The sequence below is a fragment of the Leptosomus discolor genome, chromosome 1 (assembly GCF_034619465.1).
Source record: "Leptosomus discolor isolate bLepDis1 chromosome 1, bLepDis1.hap2, whole genome shotgun sequence".
Classification (NCBI taxonomy): Eukaryota; Metazoa; Chordata; class Aves; order Leptosomiformes; family Leptosomidae; genus Leptosomus; species Leptosomus discolor.
In genome coordinates, this window is record NC_141391.1 from 138,744,541 (window position 1) to 138,767,340 (window position 22,800).

General features: G+C 40.6%; 1 protein-coding gene across 1 annotated transcript in view; it reads left to right on the top strand.

The window, feature by feature from the left end:
• Positions 1-1,933: 1,933 nt before the first annotated feature.
• The window catches only part of DUSP16 (dual specificity phosphatase 16), a 29,300-nt gene continuing 8,433 nt past the window's right edge, over positions 1,934-22,800 (top strand). The window contains exons 1-3 of the mRNA XM_086465973.1: positions 1,934-2,164; positions 3,306-3,444; positions 18,321-18,484. Of these exons, the coding sequence (XP_086322099.1) occupies positions 1,934-2,164; positions 3,306-3,444; positions 18,321-18,484 (534 nt within the window). The remainder of the gene's footprint in view (positions 2,165-3,305; positions 3,445-18,320; positions 18,485-22,800) is intronic.

Here is a 22,800-nt window from a genome sequence, read left to right on the forward strand (position 1 = left end):
TGTGACAGTTGTTTTGTCCCAGCCAGCAGAAAGCAGCGGTAGAAAGGCTGCTTGGGTCACAGGCTGGGTGGCATGGGCCAGAACTGACATAAGAGTCACCTGAAGGCGCACTTTGCCTTGTGCAAAAGGTGTTGCATAGTTTTGCTGACCTAAAATCGCTTCCCCAAACAGGAAAAGGGAATGCGATGGTGTGAGACGTGCGAACTGGAGAAATGTGGTTTCTTGCCGAGCTGGCTTTACCCTGCACTGATTTAAGCCCAGATTGCTCATTTCCAGTCTGCCATACTAACGAGGTGAGGAACTCTGTCAGGCTTGTCCTTCCATGTACAGGCTCTAACCTGTGAGCTCTGCCACCATGGTTGAAGAAGTTGCCACCCTCAGCTGTTTGTTGAGGCAGCTGAACGTGTGGCTTGTGTTTCCTCCCAAGTGGTTGTTTGCAGCCTTACGTAGACAGCTGTCTCTGTAAATATCCATGATTGCACTGAGAGACCGTGTTTTGAACTGTGGGAGCAAAGCAAGTTGACTCATGTTTTCTGTGGCATTTATAGCTGTAGCACTATATGCACTAAAATGCAGCTAAATGGGCAAAGCCACGTGGTGGTTTCTTGCTTTCTGAGGAGTGTTCCTACAGGGACTTGTTCCATCAAGATGTATTTTGGGAGACTCTGAAAAGCCCGGGGACAACTGTGAGGCAGTAATAAAAATGGGTGGTGAAACATGTCAGGTGTTTTTACTGCTCTGCTGCTGTTTTGGCTGATGTGGTTTGGATGCTGTCGGGGTCCAATTTTACAGAAATATAGTTTGCTTCAGATATTGTTTAGCATGTGTGAAAAGTGTAATGCACCTCATGTAACTGTCCTGCCTCCTCCAGAAGGGCCAGAGGCAGTGCTCCCTGCTTTACCTTTCAGTAGTGTATTCATGAGGCCTCTGTTCCTTGTCTGGTGATTAATTCAAATAAAATGCTTGTGTCCTGATGCAGCATCTTGTTCTTCTGGTTTCTCTTCAACCATGTTCTTAAAGGAGTGTGGTAGATGTAAATTCTGTCCTTTCTTTTGTTTCGGTTCCCTGACTTGCAGTGCTGGTTTGCGAAATACTTTCCAAAGCATTAAACTTTAAAAATATATCTTAACTCATTTTACAACTTCTTACTAAGCGATGAAGTGTTGAAACTCATTCAGTTAGTTTGCTATTGAAAGGAATACTGTGGTTTAGGGCACTATCTCTTAATTATATTCTAACAGTCTTGTGAAGAGGCAGAGCTAGTGGCAACAAAAGTCTGCAATTAAGACAGAGTATGTTGCCTGAAATACAAGATAATTGTCCAGGCAAGATCGCTGGAATAGATTCAGAGACTAGTTGCAAATACTCTCGCTAGGTGTTTAGCATATACAGCAGAAAGGGGAACTTCTCAGGAGTGTATTATATGGTACAGACCATGTGCAGTTAGCCTCAGAGTTGAATATTTTGTTCTGCAAACTTTCATGACCTCATCTGATTTGTGGTTTTTTTGTTGTTGTTGTTGTTTTGTTTTGTTTTTCATCTTTTCCTTCTTACAGGCTCTTAGTCCGGTGTAAAGCTGATGGGTGGGAGCAAAGGTAAAGAATGATGTAATGCAGCAGCAGCCGCCAGAAAGCATCTTTTGTTTGAATTGTGAAATGGCTACTCCATAGTCATCTCCCGATGAATCAGATGTGAGGGGCTGCTTTGTGGAATGAACCCTTTGTAACGAACAGCACATCAACTGGAAGCAGGAGGAGACATTCAGTTGAAGAGCTCTTTCTGAAAATGGGTTTAACTTTTCTTTTGCCAGTCACTACCAGCATGACCTCATACACTTCTAGTACAATGGTGTGGCTAAGCCTTTGAGTACACAGCCATTACATCATCGCAGCAAATTAGAGAGGGAGGTGGTGAAAGAGGCCTTATTGTTGTCATGGCCGATGAGATGATCAGGACTCAACTCATTGTCGCCGAGAAGTTGGTGGCTTTGCTGGAGAGTGGTACAGAAAAATTGCTGCTGATTGATAGCCGCCCCTTTGTGGAATACAATACATCCCACATCTTGGATGCCATCAACATCAACTGCTCCAAGCTTATGAAGCGGAGGCTGCAGCAGGACAAAGTTTTGATTACAGAGCTCATTCAGCATTCAGCAAAACACAAGGTAGGGGTCATTTTCCTCTTATTCCTTGTATTTGTTTAAAGGAGTGACTGGAAAGCAACTTGTAATAATTTTTCTTTAGGTATTTCATTTTAAAAACCGCAAAACTAAGGGACTGGGTTTTGCTGAGCTCTTAGTTGATCTAAGAGGCTCTTGGTTACTACTAAGTTTATCTTTGAGATTCTTTGTAGCCTGCTCTCCCCTAAGTGACAGACTAATGGGAAGGGATTTAGAAATTGCTTGGAAAGAATGCTGTCAGGGTTCTTGTATGTCTTGCAAAGCACAGTCCCTAAAATGTATGTAATCAAGGCAGGAAACAGTCTCCTAAACTTCGAAGTATTCTTTTGGGTCTGCAAGCGGTTATACAGTCTGCAAAGAAACTGCAGCTCTGTCAGTCCTGGCTCCTACTTGCTGTTTAGAATGCTTTTCGTGTGAGTTTAATGGGTTTTGGTTGTTTGTTTGGGTGGGGGTTTTGGGGTTTTTTTTTTGTTTGGTTTTGTTTTAAATAGTGTTATCAGTGAAAAGAAAATAGCTAAGCTGTTTAAACTTAATGTGTATCTACATGTGGGGTTTTGTTGGTTGGTTTAGGTTTTTTTATCCACTGGTTCTTGTTTTAAATGTCTTGGTACAGAAATAATCTATTACATTCTTGCTGTGTCATGTTAAAAACTGAAGGTGGTGATGATGATGATTATTATTAGCTAAAGCATTTTTTATATATAAAGTTGTATAGATGGCTAAAATGTGTGTGGCTTTAGGCAGTTTAAGGTCTCTACTGTTTATACACAAAAAACCCAGAAGCAGAAACTGAGGTAGGGCCTTCTTTTAAAAAGCTTAGTTTTTAAACAAACTAGCCAACCTAGCTGAAGGTAAAGCATTTCACAAGCAACATAAGATTACCTAATGGTAGAAATTTGCAGAGTGTGCTTGAAGCAAATAATCAATTACAAACTTTCATAGGAATTAAATCTGATCAGACATATTCAATATAAAATCCAAACTGTTTTGCGTACATCTACGTAAGAAATCTATGTATCTGAACTGCTGCATAGCAAATATGTGGGAACCCTGATGCAGGTGGTAATGCAGTGCTTTTAATCATCTTCCTCCTTCATATCTTACTCTGACTTACTTGTGTTTTCAGATTGAAATTGATTGCAAGCAGGAAGTGGTGGTGTATGACCAAAGCTCTAAAGATGTGACCTCTCTCTCATCTGACTGCTTTCTTACTGTGCTCCTGGGCAAACTGGAGAAGAATTTCAGCTCTGTGTATCTGCTTTCAGGTATGATGTACGAAGAAAAAACCCAAAACACTTGAATAAGAAAGAAAATGCTTTCTTGAAAGAAAATGCAATAGTTATAACAGCCGTGTACACAGTTTTGCAACAGTACTAGTATAAACTTCAGTTACAGTATAGCTTTTTGTGTAGTTCTTTATGCATATAGTGACACTCATCATACATATAATTCTTAGAAACTGCATCTTACAGGGGATATGTTACACCACTAGTGCTGTGTAGATGGAAATTAATCAATCCAGGGCTTTTTAGACACGTATATCTGCTATATGAGGGTTGAAAGTAGTAAAAGAAATGTGCTTCCCTTATTGTACGTGCTAGGAGGACAGTCTCTTCCTTGGTGAATTGGTAATTATTATAATAAGAAAAAAGACATTATCTCCTAGAGTTATTCGGATTATTTTGTCTGCCTTTTTAAATTTCAGTTCCTTAAGTGGTAGTACTCTATTTAGGTCTTCTCTCTCACCCCCTTCCTGGTTTTGGGGGGTTTTTAGGGGCTTTTTTGTTGTGGGTTTTGTGTTTTTTAAAAATCTCAGGTCAAAGCATCCATAGAAACTCAAGTCCTTATAATACAGGATTTGTTGGTATTAACGTGTGTTTATGTTGTTACTTCTGTCATGGAGCAGTAAACCCAGTGTTCACACAGAGGGGCATGAAGTAGATCCAGGGCTGAAAGAAGAGGGAATGACGAATGCAAGTAGGAAATCCATTGCAGTGACTCAATCAGTGATCTGATGAAGTGTATACATGGTCTCTGAGAAATGTTAAAACTATAGTCAGAGACTGAATAATGATGAGGGAAAGCAAAAGAACTCCAGAGAGATGCTTCCTCTTGGCAAGAAGGTTTCACTGAGGTTTGTAGTGACTTCAGATGAAAGTGATAGGGAGGTGGTTGTGTTACTGAAAGAACTTTTCCCAAACTATTTAAAAAGTGAGTACTGAGAAAACATATTATTTCTGCACTTGGGTAGGTGCATTTGGTGCTTATGTGAGCTGTACTTACAGTAAACTAAGTAGGGTTTTGCTTTGGCTATGTTTGGTGCTTCTGTTTTCTTTGCTGTCTTGGTAAGAATTACAGCTGTGGGTTATGGACTATAATATTAAATTAAGTAACTCTTCTTCCATACAAGCCACCAAGTAAATGTGTGGTGTCTAGGCACAGTAAGGGCTTAATTTAAGAGCACTGAAATATGTGGTTAATACTCCCTTACATTTAAAACTGTTATTTAAAAAATAGGCCAGTCAGAAGCAGTTCATGTCTCTTAAATGCTTTTATTGTTCAAATACTGCTCATCTGTCCTGAGGGTTTTTTTAATAACCAGAAGCATATTACAGCTAGGCACAGCCATACAGACTATTCACAACTTAATTTCCATGATAGAAGGAGACACAGCTCTGTAATGACTGAGAATTGGACCTCATGGCAGGGAGGAGTTTCAGGGGATCCTTAATAAGGCCAAGCAGAGGAGAATATCACAAAACTTCCCTTCATTCCTTTCCTTCTACTGTCCCTCTGTAGGTGAGTTGCATGAGATTTGATCTTTTTTCCTCTGCTGTACCTCATGAAGGAGGTGGTCGAGTATCTCCATCCTCAGACTTGCCTGTGACTCCTGTAGGAATGGACAGTACCAGGAAGGGAGTGTTCCCCAGCTCCCCAGTGCATAGTCTGGGCAAAGTTGCCAGTTGCATGTGTCATAATGATACTATGAGAAATTGTTCTGGTTTTATTTCTAGCACGTGGTAGTTGTCTGTTCAAGCTGAAAATGCAACTTAAACCACATGCAAGCCACCAGCATGCATTAGCTAGCTGAGGTGAACTTAGTTAGCCACAATCAGCTGGTAAGGATTACTTTTGGTGTTAGAGGGAGAGAAATGGAATCTAATGTGTTAAAATCCTCATTATAGAAAGGAGGATTTTTTACTTTAGCATGTCCAATGCATCTGTCTTAGCAATAATTAGATTTGAGAATTTTTGGTTAGATAGTAATGGGGATATTTATAAATGCAGAATCAACTGATGGTTTTAAAACCGGTGGTAGTGGTGTATAAGAACAAAAGGGAAATGTAAGGAAAGTGTTTACTACCGATCTATTACAGGTAAGTGCTTATTTCAGGAAATACACCCAACTAAGATGAATCACTACTGGAGAAATTAACATCAACTCTGTTCCTTCAGCTCTCTAGTGTTTCCCTCTCTTACAATGAGTTTGCTCTGATTTTGATCCTTGCATAAGCAAATACATTTAACAGTCCTCTTATTTTCTTACATCTATTAAAAACCTAGCTACTTAACAAACAAACACACACAAGAAACCTTTTGGGATGTGAGGTGAAGGAGAAGGTGATAGATTGGTCTTATGGAAAGTTCCTTGGAGATTATTGATTTGTGGCTCTGGGAAACTAGATAAAATGTGTTGTCTCAGCAAGCTGATGACGAAATCTCATAAATGTTTATGGCCCATAATGAGAGCAGGGGTCAGTGCACCATGTAAGAAGAAAAACCTTTGGACTTGAGTTTTCCCTGTGCCACTCAATCTGATTTATTTAAAATAATGACCTTAAATAAACATTTTGGGGTAGGAAAATATTTTTTGTTGCGATAGAAAAAGGAGCAATTAACAAATATCTGAAATTCCTGCATCTGTTCTTCCTGTCTTCCCCCCCCGCACCCCCCCCCCCCCCCGCCCCGTTACTGAGCACTCAGTGAGGTGGTTTTTTATTTAGGTTGTGCATAAAGGTATGGGCTACCCTGGAGGTTGTTTTTCATTGAAGTAACTAATGTAAAGACCTCAAAGGAACCCTTACCAATTAATTTAAGCTCTGATCTAACCTCATAAAAATATTTACAGTCTGGTGGGGAATGTTTTCAGGAATTTAACTATTTGGTTTTTAACAGTGTGCAAAATACTGAAATGTGGGTACTGAAGGCTTAACCCCACTCCCATCATTGCATCTACTCTGCTGAGTTAAACACAGTTTTACTAAGTTTTAAACACAGGGATGTGACTTGATTCCCTCTCTTCCCATATCTTGAGAACTGGATTTACTTTCATGGAGTCTTTTTCCTAGTTACAGTATTTTTATGATGTTTCTGCTTGCTCTGCTGAAACAGTTAAGAGAAACTACCGATTCTTGCTTGAGTTACTGTTATTAAGGTGGTAAAAGTCAAGAGTCTTGCTTAAATTCTGCTCCACTGTGCCAGTCAAAATCATTCATGTTCTACTTTCTTAAAACACTTGCTCTTCCCTACTTCTCTTAATTTGCTTTACTCCTACTCGTGCAAGCACGGATGTCTTTGTGATGGTTGCCTTTCCAGTGTTAACCTGTGAAGAAGATGAAGCACAGCTCTTTTCCTTTGTTTTGGTTTGGGTTTTGTTTTTTCTTGTACGAAAGATACATTCTAAACTGAAGGATTTCTGAAAGGACAGAAGTGCCTACTTTTCTGTATTTCCAACCTGACATTAAAAATTATAATAGCCTAACACAGAAACACTGTACTGGCTCTGAACTGAAACCAAAAGCAAGAATTCGTCTACTCAGGTAGACGTGAAGAAGTGATAAATGTCCCAAGAAGGACTAGCTGAACTTCAGCATACTGTAATGCAGGAGCACAGAAACCATTTCACTGAACTCTTAAGAATTTTTTGGTGCTGCAAGATCAGAGTGACCAGCACATGCCAGCAAACCATGAAGGACACCTTTTCCTGTCAGTCACTGAATAGCCACTTAGACTTGATGTACCGCAGTGTTCAATGCCGCTGAGAAGCACCAATATGGAAAACCTACATAATGTACCAGGTTGTAAAGTGTACAAGCGGGAGTTAAATATACTTGAAGCGTTTTGTGAGCTTCTATAATTGCCTGTACAGTTTTACTCCTTCGGTGCCTATGTGCTGAGATGTAGATTTGTATGTGACTGTGCCACTGGAGCCGTGCCTTCCATTAAATAGCATCCACCTGATCTGTAGATGTAATCAGAGTTGTGTATACTTAAATCTTGTCTGTAGAAAACTTGCTTCGTGGTTGGAGATGAAGCTGCCATCTTTCAGTCAGATGACAGCTGTCTTGAAATGGTGTCCATAAACTTCTGTGTGCTACTTACTACACAGGTTATCTGTACAATTCAGAGAATTACTAGTAGAGAATTACGAATTTTCTAGGGGCCCAGCATGAAGCCCACATCTGACTTGCAGAACTACTGAGCACTGAGCCAAGGAGCTGTATACCTCCCTCCCAAAACCGTGGTTGGACTGTGGGTACAGTCACCATGTAAAAAAAGTGGTGTTGACAGGTAATCAAGGCCCAAGTGGTGAATTGCCTACTAACCTCTGCTACCCTTCTGCCTATGAAAAATGTCAGCAGTAATGTGATTTCATGGATTTCGCTTTCGCAAGAGCTCTCTGAAAAGCTTCTACAGAGCACAAAGCTACTGTGATAAGCCGAAAGACATAAATTACTAATTTTCTATTCAGTGACGAGTGCAGGTGACATATGCAGTGGACAGTGAATGAAGTCATGTGCTGAGTGTGTATGTAAAGAAACAGCAAACAGAATGAGTTCAGTGAGATTGGGCAAGGGTCCTGGAAAGAAAATAGCGAGTGATTAAGCCAGGGACTATTGCAAAAGGTGTGTTTTTGCTGAAACTTCCCAAATCATTCTTTCCCCCTGACCTGTCCCTCACCTAACAAAGACTATGCACAAAATGGAAGACTTGCATGGAGGATGCAAGGAGAAGGAAACAAGTTAGGAGCCCTTCTACAGTCTTGTTTATGCTGGCATTTTTCTCAAAAATATTTGAAGTTGGAAGCCCATTTAAAGGAATCCTAGTATAAAAGTGCCAGTGTCTCGAGGGTACACTTACCATTGTGTTGTCTAAAGCAAAGCTGGATGGAAAAAAAGCCCAGTGCGTTCTCCCTGCTTTCTCACCAGAAAAACCATGCCTTGTGGCAGAGGAGCAGTATATCTTAAGAATATTCTTGTACAGGTAGAGCTGGTCATTTCTGCTTCCTGAAGTGACCAGGGCTGTGAGGCTGAGCTTTCTTCCCTGCTTCTGCAGTCCCATATGCCAAGTAGGAGGGTACCCAGTGTAGACTGAAAGATGGCATGAGGTAGCTGTGGTTTGTGCCGTCTGATAAATTCCTGTCTAACATCTTGACACCTTTTAACGTTTGGATTTGGACCTTAATAACTTTTGGTTGTGGCTGACTGAAGTTCTGAGAGTTCCCTATGTGTAAGTCTTTGCAGAGTGCCTCAAGGAGGAAGAGCACACCTTCAGATGGCAGTCATCGATAAAAATAATCAAGTTATCTGCAAGTGGAAATAATTATAGCGAGAATGAGCTGGTAAATATCCTGCCAGTGTTTAGAGAAGGAAGGATAGTTGCACAATGATGCCAGCTTTCCTGATGAAAAACTGGTTGATACCATTAGAAGCAAGTCTCTATTGAAAGAGGTATAAATCTTGCCAAGGGAGTGCGGTGTTCCCCAAGTGCTCCCATAACCTATGGAGTACAGCCAGTGTCGGTGGGGAGGAGACGAGAGCGAGAGAGGAGCTTAGCTCTGAATCACCCTCTTCAAAAGTCTCCCTCTCCATCAATTTTTAATGATAGTGTAGAAAAACTAGTACCCTTGGCTACAGCGAGTCCTCTGCGACTATCCTCCCACCCTTTGTACTTAAAATGGAGTTTTGAGTGTTCGCTTAGTGCCATGATTGTTTTAAGGGCTTGAAGAGTGGGAGTAGGGTTTATTACTTTCATATGTGTATCCACTTGCTGTCTTTTGAGTGAGAGCAAAGTTTGACTAGTGTGGAGCTCTCATAACATTTCTCAAACCCAAGAATAACTTGTTAAGTTTGCTTTTGTTTTGGATACCTCTGGGTGCTTGTGAAACTTAATTGACTGAAATTACGATGAAGGTTTTTCGTCTGTTTTGTTTTTCTTTAAAGGCAGAAGGGGCAAGCATGAGTGTCCAATATACTCTCTACTTGTTGTAGTCTGACTTTTCTATGTGCCACTTGGGTGGGAGGGAGGGTTTGACTCCGTTCTTGCCCCCCCCAACCTTGTTTGCTTAACCTGCCTATTAACCTTGTCTTACCAAAGGCAGAAACCCTCCAGGGCAAAGAACTTCCCTTGCTACTGTGCTTGTAAAACACCTGGCATAACGGGACCCCTTTCTGAACGCTGCCGTAGAAACACAACACACACACCCCCCCCCCCCGCCCCAGCTTTCCCAAACCGTGAAACCTTGAATCCGGTGGAAGGACTCCCCGTGCTGATGAGAGGGGACGGGAAGGGGAGGGCGGGCGCGGGGATGGCAGCACTCCTAACTGGGCTCTCCAGCCTGAGCTTATGTAATGGAAAATGGCAAGCATCCCTGCGGAGCGGGGCTGGAATGCGTGAATTGGAATGGCCTGTGGAGGTCTGCAGCTCGTTTAAACAGAGTGGAAACATTGTAGATTCATAAAACTTGTGAGTCAGAAAGTTTACAACTTTCCTTCCTCATGGCAAGGGAAAAATCTATACTGCAGCTTTTAGATAAACATTTTAATGTTCGATGGGAATGTGACTCTGAAAGTGCTGTTAAGTCAGAGCATTTGCCTCTGAGCTGATTTGAGGCAAAGTAAATGTTAAAGTCAGTTTTGTATATTTTGTCTTTGCTGTAATGCTGTTTGATTGATTTATTTTTTTAGCATAGTTTTCAGGAATGTTGCGTTATGTGCCTAACACTAACCAGTATTTACAGTAACAAATCCTAAATTGCTATTAGGAGAAGAAGAAGGAAAAAAAAAAAGCTAAAAATTAATGTACCCCACTGCATACCTTTGGTGAATACAGAAGTTTGGTAAGGCTTACTTCAAATTACAGGGCCTAGGTATTATGTTGTAGAGGTAGTTGCAAATTTTGCTGTATTTTTATTCTTCTTTTCCTTTAAAAAGGGATACCAATATAGTATTTATTAGTATATGGCTATATAAAATGTATTAATAATTAGTGCCATTGATGAAGATGCAAATTCTGGATTTAACAAAGGCAGTGGAATCTTCTGCCAAATCCACAAGCTTCAAAGTCTCCTCCTTGCAATCCTTTTCTAGTACATGCATGTAGTCTTTGGGTTTTTACTCATCACTTGGGTCTTAGACCTTTTCCACTCCCTGCTTTAAAATAATTGTGTTTGCTGAATTAACACTGATGAACTGGCAGACAATTAGGTCTTGTGGGAAAAGGAGGGAAGTTGCTACTACTTTGTTTTCAGGAATTCATTTAAGAAAGCTAATTTCTCCCTATGGCCTTTTCCAAATGGTCAGAATCCAAAGCGGGCAGAAGAAGTGTCTGATTTGAATGGCACTTAAGAGAAATGCTAAAGTTTGCTCTCTTACCAGTGTTCATTGTCCTTGGGCTTTTCCAGCAGATTCTATGACCTGTGAAAACCAGACACATTCACTGTCTCTTATTTCTCCATCAGGAGAACAAGATGAGATCTTTCTGTGCATCGTGCGTGAAGCACGCAGAGCTGCAGGGCCAGCTGGATCTGTGGGGATGTTGTATAAAGCACTTTAGAGGCTTTTCTTAGCCTGAAGTTTTAGGGAAGACAAGCTCATAGCAGTTGCCATGTTGTCTGTCTCTTTGCTCTCACCCACAAAAGATGTTTAAGCTTGTTGGTGGGCTGCAATAAGGTTTGACAAAAGGAGTAATTAAATGAAAAAAAAAGAATGGCAGTTCTTGTAAGCCGTGTGGAAGTGAGCACCAGTACAGTGCAGAGCCTCAAATCAGTGTCTCCCTCTGAAAAGTAGGTTTGGATTGAGCTGAGTTGGTTGTGGATTTGCTGGTGTGACCAAGCAGCAGTGCTGTGTGGGCCCCAGCAATGCAAGAAGGGCCCTTGGGAGCTCAGGCTGCAATAGCTCCCAAGGATCCACCACGAGATGGGCACTGGTGGCAGGTGGGATTCTTTGATTCTGCAGCCCCTTGAATTACTTGGTTGAAAACCATGTTTGCTTAGTGTCAAAGTGGAAGGCTGCTCTTCTGGTCTTTAGAATCGGTCTTCGTTAGTTGGAGAAGGTGGCAGAGACCTTCATCTTGGTTACCAGCCTCTTTTCTAGCTCAATCTCTTCTCCCCTCTGCCTCGGCTTTGCTGCCAGGCTCAGGGCATGAAAATCAATTGCTGGCGTTCTCCTTTGAGCTTTAGCTGACAGGCTCATAGGAAACACATGAAGTGATGTGAACACCTATTTTCTCATCTGTCTATCATTCCAAGATGTGTTTCATGACTGCCTTTACAAAGCAGTAAGAAATCCTCCCAGAATAAATGCAGTTTAAGCTTGTTGGTTAAGTTTTGTTTTGCTGTTAGAATCTGTATATGTGTGGAGTGCTTGTCTTTGTAGGAGTTGTCTCCATGCTTGGACAGTTATGTAGAAAAAGCAAGTTACATCTGATGGAAGGTCCCCTATTTTCATGTTTCCCTTTCACTGCAGAGTTGTGGGCACATCAGTGGTTGCACTTCAATTTCACACCCAACCTTAATCCACCTTATCTCTGAAATACGGTCAGGTCTCTGTTCCTTTCTGTGCTTTGTCAGTATGCACTTGCCTGATTAGCAAGAGCAGCTATCTCTAGATGATTAAGGTTAAAACTTCTGGTGCAGATCTGTGCAAATGCTTGAGGATGGAAAGGAGTTACAGAATTGGCTGTTTCAACAGTAATTTTTAAAGCAATTTTAAGGGTATATTGACCATGGTTGATTTTTCTGTAAGAAACACATGCAACTTGAGACATGATGAATGTATGAGGGAACATCTGTGCTATATTCAACATGCATGCAAAGGAAAGACTTATAAATACGTGTGGATGGGGAGATGTCACTGGAGCAGGCCTGTTTGGCTAACGTAACCGTTGGTAATTAGAACCAGCCAACAGCCTGGTTACTGTAGTATGTCATGTAGGCATCAGTGAGCTGCTGAAGATGAACTTTGAAAGCTGGTAGGAGGAGAAAATGGCATTCTTCTCTTTTTCCAGCACCCTGCAGAAAAGAAAGGTGTTTGGGGAGGGCGGGGGGCAGGAGAGCAAAGAGGGTACTGGACTGGTGGATGGGGGAAGTGTGCAGGGTAGATGCAGGTATTGCTCTGCTCAGTAATAGATGAAATTTCACTGAACCAGCCACAGTATCCTAAAGCCAAAGCTGAGTAGCCCATGTTTGTGTGAGGAAGGGATGTGTGTTGATGCGAATGAAGAACAATGCTGGCATTTTGAAAACTGAATTTTTAGTGTTTCTGCTTTTTTGCTCTTCCCCATGCCAAATCACTCTCCCAAGTACTTGGCCTTCTATAAGCAAAAAATGCTTTTAGTTTTTAATTCAGAATTAGTATGTTTCCTGTGAAATTGTCTTGTCTAGTTTTGATTGATTGCACCTCTGAGTGGTTTGACCCATTTGAAGGAAATACAAAAACAGGGAGGAGGAAGAGAAACCAGCATAACCCGGGATGAGCATAGGCAACATCTACCATTTCCCCTCTCTGTCAGTTTTATGTCCTGTTATGGTGTCATTTAACTGGAATGGTTTTATTGAGCTCTGGTTAAAACCAATAAAACACTACATGCACTTCACAACTCTGTATTAAGTGTTCAAATCAAGAGATTAGGGTTTAACTGGCCTTTAATTTGCAAACCTCCATAGTGGTTTACAGAGCTACTGTCCCTGCAACTGCAGCATGGTGGAATGCTCCTGGTCTGTTTCCACAGAACATAACAGAGATGAGCTGACGTAAATGCTTGTGGTTCTCAGTAGTCATTCCTCTGTATTAATTTAGGGTTTGTCTCTGGTGGTGGTTAAACTAAATAGTCGTAAGGATTTAGATGGATTTCATTCCCTTAATGAAAGCTACCTCTTCCCAAACCAATAACATTTCTCTGGCTATCGCTTGTTGCTACCTGATCCCATCTTCTCTCCCTCTCCTCTTCCTGCTGCTGGCAAAATTAGTTGGGAGTCTTATTTATACAAGGATTTATGCAATGAATCTATAAGAAAGAATAACTTCTACTGTGGAAGTTCGCTGAAACTTTTTCATCCCCTCTGGGTTTGGCCCTATTTTATTTCCTGAGTTGGCTGAGAAGTGAGCTGAAACGTCTGATACCAAGATTCCTTTAACAGTCATACCTTTACAATCACAACTGTAGTTAGGAAACAGTAGTGTCTTGATCAAAGGAAAGTCTGTAGTCATCACTTTGTGAAACCATAGCAACAGGGTAATTGAGTAGGTTACCAGATCTTGCCAAATTTCTGCTAATGGATGTGGAGGCTTGTAAGCAAGAAACACGGACTTTACTGTAAAGACCTAGGAGGTGTTGGGTTGTCTGTCACACACACAAGGGCTTAGGCTGCAAAACCACTGACAGCTTGTGCCGCCTTGCCATGGTTTTATAGAAACTCTTGTGTGAGTTGCAGCCACAAGAAGTGAACAGAACAAGCCAGCGCTGGAATGCGGTATGGTGCTGCTGTTCGTTAAACGTGCTGCAGCCACTCGATTTAAAACTGAAATCATTTCGCTAATCTGTTCATTTTAACAAGCTACCTAAGCAAAAGCAGAGTTAGCTTGGGACGATTACAGAACTTTGCAGTCTTCTGGTGGATCATCTAAAATTAGGGCAGAATTTAATGAATTGATTTTTGTCTCATAAACATAAGGGACAACCAGCTGAACATCACAATTTACCACTGCTACTTGATATCTTTTGCTGTCATGTTGGAAAATATATTGGATGATAAAGTCTGAAATCACTTCTGTCTCGTATTGCTTTAATTTGCTACCATAACGATGGAAGTCAAAGATTTTTGTCCTTCAAGCTTGGGGTAGGACCTATTACTCAAGTGAGACAGGCTTAAGACTATTGTTAGCTACTTGCTACCAGCAAAAAGATACAATGACTTACATATGTGCAGTCATGACAGAAGCAACAGTCTATTTAAAACTGAAGAAGGAGATGCATTGTGCTGCTTATCCTGCTTGACCATCGGGGTTTTCAGATGTGATGGAACTATTGCGTAAGTGGTGATGGAAGAGTCTTCCATTTAGTTCATCGATACCAGAAAAAGTAAAGTGAAAAACTTCAAAAGCCCCCGGGGGGGGCGGGGGGGATCTTTTTAAACACAAGCAAAATTTTGTAGATGTAATTCATAAAATTTACTGTTTCCTCCTTCCTCTGTCTATAGCATTCAAATAGGTTTCATCCTGTTGAATGTCGAGAGAGCTGCTTCAGCTTCACCATCAAGAATACAGAAAACCTGTATGGTTCATAGCTATTTAGGAGAGAATATTTTTCAGTTATTTGTCAGTCGTCTACTTCCAGGGCCTAGTTACATTTATGAAAGATTTCAGTAAACTTTATTAACCTAGTAGCTCTGTTAATGACCTATAGGGGATATTTTTTTCCCCACAGTTTCAACATGCTCTTTTGATTGATTTCTTATTTGCAGGAGATGGAGTAGTGGTGGGAGAAAGGGTTTTATTTATAAACTAACTCCAGAAGAAAAGTGTATTTTCTCTTACTAAAACAAACTGCACAGTGCTGCCAATAGCCCTGTTCCAACTGAGGTATGTAAGGAGATTTAAAGACAAAATTTGCCTTGATCCAAAGGTTATCCTCAAATTACAGAATTTGAGACTAAACCTGTCCTATCTTTCTTTTAAGGCTCAATTTTCTATTCCGCATTCCCACCACCTGTAGACTAAATTAATTTTCCAAATTTTAAAGTTTGTTTCTTGAAGACAGTCTGCTTCATTTCCAGCAGAAGCGTACGGGTAGTCTGAGTGCTTAAAGTACTTTGTACATAAGAGGCTCCTCAAGTAGACTGTGTATAGACTTCAGCTTTGGGGACAGATGGGGCCCATAATCTGTGTTAGAAAAGAGAGACGTGAAATAAATACCCTTTTCCTACACATCTTTAGGTGCTGTTATTTTTTTAATATATCTGTATATTTTAAAAAGTAGATATATTCTGTAAGTTAATGCAAATAAATAGTGATGAGTGCAGTTCCTTAGAACAGAAGTTAGTCTCATAATGACATGACAGCTTAGTGATTGTACACGTGGATGCTGTTGTTCCAGATCCCTGATGCTGTGTCTGTTGCACTAGAAGAAATCAGTAGTTTAGCAGGACGCATGTAAGAGTGTGTTTTGTTGGTATGGGGTTGGTTTGTTTGTTTGTTTTGAAGCGATTTTTCAACATACACTGATCTATAACATGTTTTTCCTGTTGTGAGTGCCATAGATCAAAGCCAGATTTGTTGAAAAGCTGCTAACTTCTTGAAATGGTTATAGAAGATGGCAGGGAAGAAACATTAATATTTGAAACAAGTCACCGATTTCGTGCTTTTTCAAGTCAGTTCAATACTGATACTAATACCAAGTTAAAATATATTCTAAAGAAAGGAGGGCTCACTTGGCAGCATGTGTAAAGACAGGTAATAGAATGGCAGACTTGCACAATTTGAGAGTTTTGTGGCTGTAATTCATGTTGTAAAGATATTGAAACAGCATGTTACTAGGAAAGCATGACTAGAAAGAAGAAACATGACTTTGAAAGGATGAATGTCCCAGAGGAAGTGTTGGTGCATCTAATCTTGAATCACTTCAAATTTGCCTTCACAGAGCCCTAGAATAAAAATTAAATAAAAAATTGTTCCTTGCACTTACAATGACAGAGCGTGGGTTCCGTCTCCCAAAATCTCAGGTTTTTTCCATATTGGCTTCTTGCTTAATTTATTGTTGCAGTGTTCATACAGAAGTGAGACCAATCCGTAGGTAGTTGGGAAAATTCTTTTTTTTTGTTGCTGTTGAACTTTGCCCACATAGTCTTTTGAAAAGAAAACACAGATGTAAAATCTTTGCTTGTGCTGCTGCTTTCTAAGGAAGAAGAGTCACTTCTCTATTTCCAGCTGTGTCAGAGAGATGATCCAGAATGCAGCCAACAAGCTTTCCAAGAAATAAAGAATAAGCATATGAAACTAAAGACTGCTATTTCATTTCCCATTCTCCCCAACCTCTCAGGGAACTGCTGGGCACCGTATCTTACATTAAATTTAATCTGAGAGGCATATAATGCCTACAAATTCAAGGATTGCTTCCTGTAATGGGGGAAAACATGCCATACGGTAGAAAATTTAGCAAGTGTGCGAGAGAATTGCTTTGCAAACTCCTTCTGTCATTCGAATGACACGTTGAACAAGCAGCATCTGTGTTTCTGAACAGGGAGGCCGTAAAGCAAGGAGGAAGAATCCCAGCTAATAGGAATAGAAAATGTCAGAGCCAAACCTGTGCTGTGTCCCCAGCCTAGGTCCTTCAGTTTAGGGGTGTGTCTCTGCGATGGGCAGTGCCTTAGCTTAGCATCTCCTCCCGCTCATCCTATACAGTCCAGCCTTACCCTGATATTCTCATGACCGTCATTGTCAGGGTTGTCTAAAATCACTTATCTAACAAACTTCCTTCAGTTTAAATTCCACTTGTGTCTATGCTTTAATGTGAGGAAATAGCTGGGGACTTCCACTATGGTTTGTGACTTTTCACCCTTACTGGTTGGCTATTAAATGGTGAAAACAGTCAAGAAAAGCCTGTAACATACTGGTTTAAGCAGCTGCTTCTGGTTCAGACTAGTTTGCGAAGATGAAGTATGAGAATAAGCTGAGCTTGGGGTTTAGCTAGACTTGGAAAAAGCTAGCTAGCTTTTCTGAGAACATGTTCAGTCAAAGTATAAATTTGTTGCTGGAGGTTTCTTTGGTTTTGTTTTCTAATCATGGGTAAAGCCAGTTGGGCCATAGTTGCTGTCACAGATTTATAACACAGCAGAGTGAAGCAGAGAACTAGCTGAGTAAGAACAAGAAATAGACCTTGAGCTGCTGCGTTGTCCATATTTGTGTCTAGAGCAATCTCAGCCTCGCTTTTTATTCCCTCCGTGTTCCGTAGCAGCTGTGCCACGCTGATGGTGAAACAGCCAAGGAGCATTTTTGATGGCCACTAGGATTTTAGATGGATTTAAATGTGTTATCAGTCATTCTACTCTAGTTTTCCTGGTGGTTTAATGCAGTGGTGGGAAAATGATAATGAAAATGTTTTGGAGCCATAATATGGATTGGGCCTAATAACTGGAGCAGACGAAGAACCAGTTAGAAATAAAGGGAGTAGAGGTTTGTGGTGATTTGCTAGGGGAGTCCCTGGCTGGGTGAAGAGTTCCCTTGTAGTCCCCCCTCTGTCTCACCTCCCCTACTTGAGATGGAGAAGCCTTGGCTTGGTGTGATTTTGGAAAGATGAAACCTCTTCCAATGTGTTGGATGAAATATATTAATTACAGAGCAGCACAGAAAATAATAACATAGGATTTTAAAAGCAAACATTAATAACCACATATTGATGCTTTTACTAAAGTGAGTAAAAATTACTTTTTCTTAATGAAGTCTAATTATAGACCTAGTACAGGAGGAGGTGGTGTTTAGAAAACAGCTTGCTGGGGCAGAGGAAAAGGTGTGTGCCTTTGGTGTGGTGGGTGTTGTGGCTGATTTTTTTTTTTTCAGTCTCATTTCCACATATCATTAAGAATGGGAAGAAGCATCAAAAAATTCTGAGGAATGGGGAGAGAAAGAAATAAACGTTCCAGGCAGAGTGGGAATATGCAGCCAGGCCTTACCTGCCTGCTGATGGATGGTTCTGCACAGTCAGGGTACCTCTGGAAAAGGCACACGTACAGTTCCTCTGTAAGGCTTTCCTGCTGCCCCTTAACGCCTCTCATCTCTTTCAGTAAATGGTGCTTCCTGAGAACTGGTATGGGCACTGATGCCTGTAACGCAGAATGTAAATTAAATATATACTGTTCCTCTCACAGGCGGATTTGCTGAGTTCTCCAGCTCTTTCCCTGGTCTCTGTGAAGGAAAATCCACTCTCATCCCTACTTGCATTTCTCAACCCTGCCTACCTGTCTCCAACATTGGCCCAACCAGAATCCTGCCTCATCTCTATCTTGGGTGTCAGCGGGATGTCCTCAACAAGGTGAGAGTTCTGGGTGTCATGTTGTTTACTTGGATGAGTAATCCAATCTCCCTGTGCCTTCATCCGTGCTTCTACCATGCTGCATCATTACAGCTATAAAACACCTAAAGTAGGTATAGATAATAGCCGTCTGTGCATAAGCCATGGAAAGCTATGTCAGAACTGTGATATGAAACTTGGTCTCCTTTCTCCTTCATCTCTGAGAAGATGATATGGTACCTTCCTCAGTAACATATCAACCAACAGCAAACTATCAAATCTGTCATTACAGCAGGTCAGGTGCTTTCCTGTGTATAGCTCTGGCTGGTTTGTTTTGGCAGGTCTTGGATGTTAACACAATTATATTAATGGATACAGTAGGACAAAGGAGGATTGTCTGGGTTTTATTAGTTCCTTCAGGTGCTGGAAAAAATAGCACTTAAAATACCATGATTTGTATAATGAGGGACTACTGCAAACAAATCTTTGTACACCTAATAAAATGTTCAGACTTGGACGGTCAGTGGGGTCATTTAAAATGAGCTTTTACGGTAGCACTGCACTAAGACACTTACTGTTTCTAAATACACGTGCATTTAATAATTTCTGTTCCATGATATTTTGATATACTTAAAATAGTCAGCAGAGTCACCAGATATAGCACTTGTAGGCTGCTGGACTATCAGATGTCTAAAAGAGCTTGTCTCAAATTGCTACAGGTCTATATTCCTATGTATATCCACAGATGTTTGCCTCCATGAGGAGACCAACTCATATTGCTTACAGTCTGCATTGGTTCCCTTCACAAGGGAATTTTTATTACTTCTGCTGCATGTGCCCTCCTGCATCCCATATTATCTGACAGTCCTATTCATTAATTCAATCTCCAACAGCCTTCATAACCAGGCATTAAATACATGAATGGGGGAGAGCAGAGGAGTGCTTCACTGTAGCATATTGACTTAATTATGTGCAAGGCTTATGTGTATGTTTTTTATCCATGTATAAAGCTTAAGACAGGAGCTATCCTAATAGTCCTGTAATTGGATCAAGTTCATATACTTTGACTATTATCATATTTTTCACTTGTTTCTTCTACTTTCACTCCATCCCAGTGTGGCCATTAATAGACTATTTTTAGATTTTTCACAATTGTTTTAAGGGGATTGTTGACATGCAAGCAATCATGTAGAAGGTAATTGTGCTTTAGTAGAGCGCACAGAAAAATCTTTTATATGGAAGATAGTCAGCAGTCAGTGTATTTACTTTGTCCTTTAAAATCTTCTGTGACTTTACTGCCAGGCAGCAATTCAGCGACTCAATTCACTTACGATGGATGCCAAAGCAGCTTATAACTTTTCCTACCACAAAAGTAATTTGTGGTCCCCAGACAAAAGACAGCAGGAACTAAGTAATTAAAAATAAAAAATAAAAATCCTTCCTTTCAATGGTAGAGTATTAGAAAGATGCTTTTATGCTGTTTGTTTCAATGTGTGAATGGCAAGTGGTATCCTAGGTCACAGTGTGAGGGAGGGGGCAACTTGTCCTCCTCGTTCTCCTCCAGGGCCAGGGATGTGCTACTTTGTTTGGGATGTGACTGGAACTCCAGTGCTGTGGCTCTTAGGTGGTGAATAATCCCAGAGGGATGAAAGAGGCCGTTCCTTTTCCTGGCAGTAAATTGGTGCCTATGGATAGGTGTTGGGCACAGGCACAGTACGTGCGCCTCACCGGGAAAGGTATCCAAGTGGTAGCAGCAGTCAGGAATTCCCTTACAGGGCTGGAGGAGGCTAAAATCACAACTACTGCTGGTGAGCCCTGAGTCTGGCAGGGCTGTCTACAGGAAGGGTTTAGACCTGGTGGTGGTTCTCTTGCCTATTAATCTACAATCCTGACGTTATTTCAGCATGTGTCGAAGGAAGCCCTGCAGCTTCAGATACTTCAGAATTAATGTAAGACCCCCAGGAGTTGGTCAGATTTGTACTTCCTCACATATTTTTGGGAGTTACAATCAAGGATTACTGTGTTTCCCATTTTGTATGGAGAACCACAAAGACAACAGCATACAATCCACAGAAAGCTCAGTAAATTCTTATGCCTGGTGTCATCCTTGACAGTCAGTCTTTTGGAAGTTCCTCCACTGATGACTAAAATACCTCTTAGATTTCTTACCCATTTTAGGACAAACACACATCTTATGATTTCAGGTCTATTTGGGTTTTGTACCTTTTTCCTCTTACTTTGAACAAACACTGGTAATGCTTTATTTTGAGCATGTCACTTGCTTACTGCACTGAAGTAGACCTTAGTGTCGGTAGCTTGTCTTACCTCTTCAGTTTCAGTGACTGCCTGTGGAAAACACAAAATGGTTTCAGTCTTTAATACTGCTACCTTTATTAACCTAAAGAAGTTGTGGAAACAACTTACGTTTTCTACCTTTTAGAATCCACTCGACGTTTTCCCAACTGTTGGCAACTCCCAGTTTCCTGGGTTTAATCAGTTTCTTGATTCAACTAAAAGTTAGCGGTAGCTAGACATCAGCACGTTAGAAACATGAACAACAGATCTCTGCTGGTCTCCCTTCAACACGCTTTGCTTCTGGGGAACACTGAATCCTACGCAGGGGTATTGGGGGGAGCAAGGAGGATGACTCTTACTACATTGAGTGCCTAGAAATACCAGTACATGGTAAGAAAGCTGGAAAGTGAAGAGCGTTCAAAAGGGGAGGCAAGAAACAAAAAACAGGGGTAAGTAGCAAAGTTCTGTTTCTGGTAGAACAGTCCAGGAGCTGATAAGTGGTTAAGCTTGCATCCTGTGGTGTAATGGCCTTGCTGGTTTGTTGGCTACTGGGGACAAGAAGTCAGCTTTCTTTTAAGAGTAGAATAGGGTTGGGGCGTTTTTTAATTCAAGTATAGATTTTTTAAAAATAATTTTCTGAAAAATTGTAGTAAGATTCCCAAAACTGTTAAGATGTAGTTATAGACATTGACCATATTTTTGCCTTCAAATGCTATCTGTGAGTTCCCATGATTCCTTCCGTTGACCAGGCATACTGATTTCTCTAAAATTGAAATACCTTAAAAATATCTGCAACTACTGTTCAACCTGATGATTTTAAGATGTGAATTTTCAGCATCTTTAATCAAGATGAGCATATCTTTTCAGGATCTTCATAAGCTTCTGTCTGAGTGCAGGGGTAGGGAAATGCTTGTCTTGTTGCAGGACAATCTGTATTTATGACCTTTGAAGAGTACTAATGCTATTTGCCATTAATACTCAATGATGTACTCAAAAATACTTAATAATCAATCATGAAAGATACGCAAACATAAATGCTTGGTTTGTGTCCTTTGGCAAAATTAATGATTACTTCAGAAAAGTCTTAGGAGATTTTTTATATATATTTTTGCTTTACAGATTCCTTTCAAATTGCTTCATTCTGAAAATGTTCATCATATTTTTTGCAGTGTTGAAATACTAAAAACCTCATAAAAGGTCTTCATAAAAGTTCTAACAGAAAAGTTTGTTTCAGTTTTGGGGTCTCAGTCTGATATGTTGCGGTTATCTCACTGTGATATATTGGTGGCATTGCAAGAGGGTACTTACTTTTACAGAAGATCTTTGTTGCTCTTTGTGAAAGAGAGGCAAGCGACATTCTAGTCTACACAGGAGTGACTGTGTCCTTTCTAAAAGTCAGTGTAACAGAAGAAAATCTGTATTGTGGTTATGGGCCTGAATGAGCCTCCTACTTGCATCTCATGATTTGTACCAGCATTTAAAGGCTAAAACTCTTTACTTTGCTACTTACATAACTATCCTCTTTTTCTTCCAGATCTGGATTTTATTTCCTGGAACAAAATAACGTTTTAGGGTGCCATTAATTTTCAGATTAAACAAGTCATAAAATGTAAATAAGCTGACAAAAGAGCATTTACTTTCTTTTCACAAAGTTGTTAGTATTAGGATTTCTGGATCTTCCTCCCATCATAATTCACTTCTTCCTCTTGGGTGCCTCACAATGAAGGCACTGTTATGGTTATTATATTGGAGTGTGTTGCACAGGGAATGATTGATACCTTAGAACAGAAGGAAGCATAACTTCTTTTTCTTCAGCCCTAGTCTCAAAGACAAGCACTAACACATTTTTGGGTGTTTTTTTGGCTCGGGCATTTCAGGCTTGGCATCTGCAGCCGCCTTGTTCCCAGTTGAATAATCAATTCCACATCAAAAACTTTGCATAACTGTGGAATCGTGATGGTTGGACTGTGTGGCCCACCAGCGCTTATGCTTTAATAAAAAAAAAAAAAAAAAAAAAAAGGTTTTCTATTTTTCTTTGGCCT